Here is an 8,397-nt window from a genome sequence, read left to right on the forward strand (position 1 = left end):
AATTGTGGGGGACCTCAACATGGCTTTGTTAACACTGGATAAGTCAACCAGACTGAAACTCAATAAGAATATACTAGACCTGAAAAGAGAAATGGTAGAATGAGGCCTAGTGGATATATATAGGCACTCCATCCCCAGAACCTGGATACACATTCTTCTTCACTGTACATGGGACATTCTCCAGGATAGGACTACTGCTGGCACATAAACATACCTCCATTAATATCTAGAGGATGGAAATTTTGCAGGACTACTTCGCTGACCACAAGGCCTCTGAAATTATTTGTGAATTTCAAAGGGACTCAGAAGAAAAACTTAACAACACCTGGAAGTAAACAGCCTCATACTCAATAACCAGTGGGTCCGAGATGAAATCAAGGAGGAAATCAAAAGGTTCCTGGAAACAAATGACAATAAAGACACAAACTATCAGAACTTATGGGACACAGCAAAAGCAGTACTGAGAGGAAAATTTATAGCTTTGCAAGCACACATCAGGAAGGAAGAAGGAGCTTACCTGAGTAGCTTAATGACACAGCTAATAGACCTAGAAAGTGCTCAACATAAGGACCCAAAAATAAGGAGACAGAAGGAAATAACAAAGCTGAGAGCAGAAATCAACGAAGTGGAAACCCAAAAAACAATCCGAAAGATCAACGAAAGCAGAAGTTGGTTCTTTGAAAAAATAAACAAGATTGATAGACCACTGGCAAAACTAACAAGAAAGAGAGAGAGAAACTTGATAACTCGTATTAGGAATGAAAAAGGAAAGATCACTACTGATATGACAGAGATTCAAAGGGTAATCAGAAACTACTTTGAGAAACTCTATGCCACTAAAAATGAGAACCTGGATGAAATGGATAAATTCTTGGACTCTTATAATCTTCCACGGTTGAAGGAAGAGGATGTAGCATATCTAAACACCCCCATGTCCATCGATGAAATTAAAATGGTAATCAAATATCTGCTGAAAAACAAAAGCCCAGGCCCAGATGGATACACTAATGAATTCTTTCAAACTTTCCAAGAGGAACTACTACCAATCCTGGCAAGACTCTTTCATGAAATTGAGCAAACAGAAACACTTCCAAATAGTTTTTATGAAGCCAACATCACCTTGATACCTAAACCAGACAGAGATGCTACGAAAAAAGAAAATTACAGACCAATATCACTGATGAATGCAGATGCAAAGATCCTCAACAAAATCCTGGCAAATAGAATTCAATGCCTCATTAAGAAGATCATCCACTATGATCAAGTAGGTTTCATCCCAGAAATGCAAGGATGGTTTAACATCCATTAATCTATCAACATAATACACAACATCAACAACAAGAAAAATAAAAACCACATGATCATTTCAATATTTGCAGAGAAACCATTTGATAAGATCCAACACCCATTCTTGATCAAAACTTTCAGCAAGATGGGAATGGAAGGAACCTTTCTCAATATAGTTAATGCCATCTACAACAAGCCAGTGGCAAATATTATCCTCAATGGAGAAAAACTAAAAGCCTTCCCTCTAAATTCTGGCACAAGACAAGGCTGTCCTCTCTCACCACTCCTATTCAATATAGCACTGGAATTACTTGCTATAGTGATTAGGCAAGAAAAAGATATCAAGGGAATTCAGATAGGAAAGGAAGAAGTCAAGCTCTCACTGTTTGCAGATGACATGATACTCTACTTAGAAAACCCTAAAGACTCTACCAAAAAGCTTCTAGAAACAATAGACTCATATAGCAAGGTGGCAGGCTACAAAATTAACACACAAAAATCAATGGCCTTTCTATACACCAATAGTAATAAGGAAGAAATGGACATTAAGAAAACCCCATTCACAATAGTTCCACACAAACTCAAATATCTTGGAATCAACTTGACTAAAAATGTGAAGGACCTATACAAAGAAAACTATAAAACTCTGCTCCAAGAAATAAGAGAGGACACGTGGAAATGGAAACACATAACCTGCTCATGGATTGGCAGGATTAACATAATCAAAATGGCAATACTCCCCAAGGCATTATACAGATTTAATGCTATCCCTCTAAAGATACCCATTACATTCTTCAAAGAAGTGGATCAGGCACTTTTGAAATTTGTTTGGAACAATAAACACCGTAGAATAGCTAAAGCAATCATTGGGAAAAAGAATATGGGAGGAATAACTTTCCCCAACTTTAAACTTTACTACAAAGCAATAGTTATCAAAACAGCATGGTATTGGAATAAGGACAGGCCCTCAGATCAGTGGAAGAGGCTTAAATACTCAAAGAATGTTACCCAGACTTACAATCACCTAATTTTTGATAAAGGAGCAAGAAATCCTAAGTGGAGCAGGGAAACCCTCTTCAACAAGTGGTGTTGGCACAAGGACAGGTCCTCAGATCAGTGGAATAGGCTTGAATACTCAGAGAATGTTCTCCAGACATACTATCACCTAATTTTTGATAAAGGAGCAAGAAATCCTAAAAGGAGCAGGGAAAGCCTCTTCAACAAGTGGTGTTGGCACAACTGGCTAGCCACTTGCAAAAAATTGAACTTAGACCCCCAGCTAACATCATTTACGAAGGTAACATCCAAATGGATTAAAGACCTCGATATCAGACCCAAAACCATAAGATATATAGAACAACACATAGGCAAAACACTCCAGGACATTGAGACTACAGGCATATTCAAGGAGGAAACTGCACTCTCCAAGGAAGTGAAAGCAGAGATTAACAGATGGGAATATATTAAGCTGAGAAGCTTCTGCACCTCAAAGGAAATAGCGCCCAGGATACAAGAGCCACCCACTGAGTGGGAGAAATTATTCACTCAATACCCATCAGACAAGGGGCTAATCTCCAAAATATACAAGGCACTGACAGAAATTTACAAGGAAAAACATCTAATCCCATCAAAAAATGGGGAGAAGAAATGGACAGACACTTTGACAAAGAAGAAATACAAATGGCCAAAAGACACATGAGAAAATGCTCTACATCACTAATCATCAGAGAGATGCAAATCAAAACAATGATGAGATACCACCTCACACCACAGAGAATGGCACACTTCACAAAGAATGAGAATAAACAGTGTTGGCAGGGATGTGGAGAGAAAGGAACTCTTATCCACTGCTGGTGGGAATGACATCTAGTACAACCTTTATGGAAAGCGATATGGAGATTCCTCCAAAAACTGGAAATTGAGCTCCCATATGATCCAACTATATCACTCCTAGGAATATACCCTAGGAACACAAAAATACAATACAAAAAACACCTTCCTTACACCTATATTCATTGCAGCACTATTTACCATAGCAAGACTCTGGAAACAACCAAGATGCCCTTCAACAGACGAATGGCTAAAGAAACTTTCGTACACATACACAATGGAATATTATGCAGCTGTCAGGAGAGATGAAGTCATGAAATTTTCCTATACGTGGATGTACACGGAATCTATTATGCTGAGTGAAATAAGTCAGAGAGAGAGAAAGATACAGTATGGTCTCACTCATCTATGGGTTTTAAGAAAAATGAAAGACATTCTTGCAATAATAATTTTCAGACACAAAAGAGAAAAGAGCTGGAAGTTACAGCTTACCTCAGGAAGCTCACCACAAAGATTGATGAGTTTAGTTAGAGAAAAAAACTACTTTTTGAACTGTCCTAATAATGAGAATGTATGAGGGAAATGGAAAGCCTGTCTAGAGTACAGGCAGGGGTCGGGTGGGGAGGAGGGAGATTTGGGACATTGGTGATGGGAATGTTGCACTGGTGATGGGTGGTGTTCTTTACATGACTGAAACCCAAACACAGTCATGTATGTAATCAAGATGTTTAAATAAAAAAAATATAAACTTATTTGTTGATTGATTAATCGGTTTTTGGGCCACACCCTGTGGCACCCTAGGGTTACTCCTGACCCTTTTCTCAGAAATTACTCCTGGCATGCTGGGAGACCATATGGGATGCCGGGAATCGAATTGGATCCCTCCTGGGTTGGCTGCATGCAAGGCAAACGCACTACCATTGTGCTATCTCTCTTTCCCCAAATTTCATAATATTAAAAATTAAAAATCCAGATAGAAATACAGTACATAGTGGGCTGGATGGATAGCAAAGTAGTAGGGCATTTGCCTAACACATGGCCTACCCAGGACAGACCTGCCTTCGACTTCCAGCATTCCGTATGGTCCTCTGAGCCTAAAAATTTTTGAGCCCAGAGTGACCCCTGAGCACCTCTGGGTGTGGCCCCAGTACCAAAAATTAAAAAATGAACAAAGAAATCTCAAAAGTCCAAACCACACACACAAAAAAACCCAACCAACCAACCAACCAACCAAACAAACAAACAATAACAATAACAATAAAACCCTACCACATATAGGGGAATAACATCAATTTTATTTTCTTTTATAATATCAATTTTTTTCTGGCCACACTAGATGGTGCTTAGGTCTTACTTCTGGCTCTATACTTAGGGATCATTCCTGGAAGGCTCAGCAGACCATATGTGATGCCAGGGATCAAATGGGGCTGATCGCTAGAAAGGCAAAGAATGTTCTTTGAAATACTATCTAATAAACTAGCTGGAATAATAAAATATTTGAAAGTATATGAAAACCAAACACTATAGTTTTAAATAACTCATATGAACAGAAAACAAAAAAGAATTATTTTTGAAGGGGTAGATGGGGTTTGGATCAGATTTGGTATTACGTTCGGTCTACTGGTTTTGTTCTGGAGGGTCACTTACTTTTTTCTCAATTACCTCTATTTGCTTTATTTTGAAATTTCAAGTCTAACCTGAACGGACAGTAAAGAAGTGGTAGTGCAAGTCATTGGAGAGAATGGTAAAATATTTCACATAGGAAGAACAATAGAGAATTGTGTAAAAGTCATTGTAAGATGAGAACATAAATGAATTGTTACTAGTTAAGAAAAAGTCTGGAGATAGTGATGAGGGAAATGAGAAATGAAGTAGAAAGAACTTTATGAGTTTATGGGACTTGATAAGATTCTAGATTCATAGCAGAAATAAATTAATCACAGTTAAACATTTAATGTATTAAATATTTATTATTATTATTATTATTATTATTATTATTCCTACAGTGCTCAGGGGTTACTCCTGGCTTCATGCTCAGAAATTGCTTCTGACAGTCTCAGGGGACCATATGGGATGCCGGGGTTTGAACCGATGACCTTCTGCATGAAACGCAAACGCCTTACCTCCATGCTATCTCTCCAGCCCCAAAATATCATTATTTTTAATGAAAAGAATATGATCTAACTTTAGTTAAACTTAATTTCTAAATGTCAGCTTGTTGCCATGGCTATAAATGACAACATTTTATTCTTTATAATTAGGAAACTATGTAAAAGAATTGTCTGATGTCATAATTTCTGGGTGTCACTGGAACACTTGATCATCATTCCATTGGCAATTCCAGCATTTTGTGGAAGGCCAATAGAAGCAGTTGACTTACTCACCTCTACAGTAATCAGACACAGCCTATTTTGGTAAGTCTATGTGTCCTTGATCAAATTTAAATTTGTTACAATAACAGAGAATGAAAGAGGAAAAATGGGGTTTTCTCATAAGGATATGTGAAGAGACATGATGTTATTTGTAGGGACCTAGTTTAAGGCATACACTGTGATGAAACAACAGTAAAGAATATTTATCTAATTTGAGAGTTGGCACCTATGGAAGATACCTTTGAGAAAAGAAGTATAAATTTAGATTAAGAGTTGCCCCTAACAAGTGGCAGTGGCAGTAATGTTATGGAAAAGTACACAAAGGCAACAGTAGCCATAAGAAGCTTTATCTTAGATACCTGTGTGTGTCTGTTTGGTTTGTGTGTGTAGTTCACATATGATGTTTGTTATACATATATAGATTTTATGCTTGTATATACTTCATGATATTTAGTTGTTTATACTGAATAATAATTCATATTTACTGAGTACTTTTGTATTTGTTTATATTGGTTTAATATCAGTATTATTGTGGAAGTAGATACTATTATTATTACCATTTAATTATTGAGAAACATTTGTTTAGGTATCTTGCCTAACATTATATGGTTGTTAAGGGCCAGAAACAGGATTTGAACTCAGGTGAGTTCAACTTTCAAAGTACTTTTTGTTGTTGCTTTATATTGTTTTGTTTTGGGGCCATATTCAGCAGTGCTCAGGGATTACTTCTGGATCTTCACTCAGGAATCACTCCTAGTGGGCTCAGGGGCCCATATGGGATGCCAGAGATCAAACCGAGATTGGCTGCATACAAGGCAAGCTCCTTACTTGCTCTACTATGGCCCTGGTTCCCCAAAATACTTTAATTAATGTATTGTAAAAGCTGTGACACAGTGGGAAATGAATGATCTCTAGAAGCCTATAATTCACTGAAAAATGTATAGCAGATATAAAACTCACCTGTTTTTCAAAGGAAAAGATAGGATTAGCTAGATGGAGAGGCAGTGGGGAGTGAGTGTAAAGGCTTAAACTTATTAATTTCAACAAGCAATTAAAGAAAAAGTAATATTTTCATGGCATAGAAATGGACTTCAGTTCTGTTAACAGGGAACAGTTTACTTTGATTATCTAGGTACTATTTTGTATTTGTCACAAAACTTAAAATTATACATGTTGTCTGATAAAGTATAAATTTTGATAGCTATTAAAAAGTTACTTTTAGAATATTTCTCTATGCCAATAACCAAATAGTAACCAAAAATTTCAAATAACTATTTGAAGATCACCATTTCTTTTCTTTCTTTCACAATTTTTGAATCTAGGTTTTTGGTGAAATATGCGTTGCCGGTTTGGGACCCAGCCACGGAGGTTTCCAGTGGAAGGAGGTGATTCTTCAGTTGGACTGGAACCTGGGATGAGCACTGGTTCTGCCTGTAACGGGAAAGAGATATCACCAACTAGGTAAATATGAAACATATGCTACCTGATACTATCAATGCAAATTTTAGCTTCCTGACAGCTAATATGCTCAAGATTAGCAAGAAAAGAAGCCCAGAACATTGTTATTAATTTAGCATTTAGCATAAAGTTCATTCATTGTACTTATGCATGTCTTTTTTTTTTTTTTTTTTTTTTTGGTTTTTGGGTCACACCCGGCAGCACTCAGGAGTTACTCCTGGCTCTGTGCTCAGAAATCGCGTCTGGCAGGCACAGGGGACCATATGGGATGCCGGGATTTGAACTACCGTCCTTCTGCATGGAAAGCAAACGCCTTACCTCCATGCTATCTTTCCAGCCCCCACTTATGCATGTCTTAATAAAAACAATTCTTTGGTATTTTTTTAAGCCAGATTTGTTTTTCAGTTGATAGGTTTAAGACTAGATAACATTCAATTATAAAAAGCAAACTGAGTGATAATACAGGAAGGAGAAGAGCACTTGCTTTGCATGCTGCAAAACCCAGGTTTCATCACATTCCATATGGTGTCCCATGTCTACTAGAAGTGACCCTGAGCTCAAAGCCTTATCACTATTATAATTACTTTGTTACAAATATTTCACGATTTTAGTTGATTGGCTGTATATCCAAACTTTGGATGCTTTGGAAAAAAGTTTTCTTCTTAGTGTCTAATCTGCATGTCGTTTGTTCTTTTATTCAGGCAACTCCGAAGATGCCCTGGAAGTCATTGCCTGACAATAACTGATGTTCCCATTACTGTCTATGCAACAATGAGAAAGCCACCTGCGCAAAGCAGCAAGGAAATGAATCCTAAATAGCATCATTAGTCTTTTGGTGGAGGTTTGACTAGGTCAAGGGTAATGGGCCAGTATCCTCTTATTATCTGGTAAACAAATAAAAGTGGTGGCACTGTTGGACGATGACAACAGTTGAAATATTTATTTATTTTTTTACCCATGCGTCCCATATGGTTCCCCAAACCAGGAACTATTTCTTTTTCTTTCTCCTTCCTTCCTTCCTTCCTTCCTTCCTTCCTTTCTTCCTTCCTTCCTTCCTTCCTTCCTTCCTTCCTTCCTTCCTTCCTTTTCCTTCCTTCCTTCCTTCCTTTTCCTTCCTTCCTTCCTTCCTCTCTCTTTCTTTCTTCTTTTTTTCTTTCTTTCTTTCTTTCTTTCTTTCTTTCTTTCTTTCTTTCTTTCTTTCTTTCTTTCTTTCTTTCTTTCTTTCTTTCTTTCTTTCTTTCTTTCTTTCTTTCTTTCTTTCTTTCTTTCCTTCTTTCCTTCTTTCCTTCTTTCTTTCTTTCTTTCTTTCTTTCTTTCTTTCTTTCTTTCTTTCTTTCTTTCTTTCTTTCTTTCTTTCTTTCTTTCTTTCTTTCTTTCTTTCTTTCTTTCTTGCTTTCTTTCTTTCTTTCTTTCTTTCTTTCTTTCTTTCTTTCTTTCTTTCTTTCTTTCT

The 8,397-nt window shown here is 37.1% G+C and overlaps 1 protein-coding gene across 1 annotated transcript; it reads left to right on the top strand.

Moving 5' to 3' along the window:
- Nucleotides 1-6,811: 6,811 nt before the first annotated feature.
- Nucleotides 6,812-7,847, top strand: FAM229B (family with sequence similarity 229 member B). Its single transcript, XM_049771228.1, has 2 exons — nucleotides 6,812-6,950; nucleotides 7,649-7,847. The coding sequence occupies exons 1-2, from the start codon at nucleotides 6,826-6,828 to the stop codon at nucleotides 7,764-7,766; spliced, it is 243 nt and encodes an 80-aa protein (XP_049627185.1). The 5' UTR covers nucleotides 6,812-6,825; the 3' UTR covers nucleotides 7,767-7,847.
- The last annotated feature ends 550 nt before the right edge of the window (nucleotides 7,848-8,397 follow it).

This window comes from Suncus etruscus, chromosome 4, assembly GCF_024139225.1.
Source record: "Suncus etruscus isolate mSunEtr1 chromosome 4, mSunEtr1.pri.cur, whole genome shotgun sequence".
Lineage (NCBI taxonomy): Eukaryota > Metazoa > Chordata > Mammalia > Eulipotyphla > Soricidae > Suncus > Suncus etruscus.

What these genes read in the sequence shown, in the direction of transcription:
- FAM229B (XM_049771228.1), top strand. Translation starts at nt 6,826, where the DNA reads ATGCGTTGCCGGTTTGGGACCCAGCCACGGAGGTTTCCAGTGGAAGGA. An exon ending in AAAGAGATATCACCAACTAG is followed by an intron (nt 6,951 to 7,648) that starts GTAAATATGAAA and finishes TCTTTTATTCAG; the next exon opens with GCAACTCCGAAGATGCCCTG.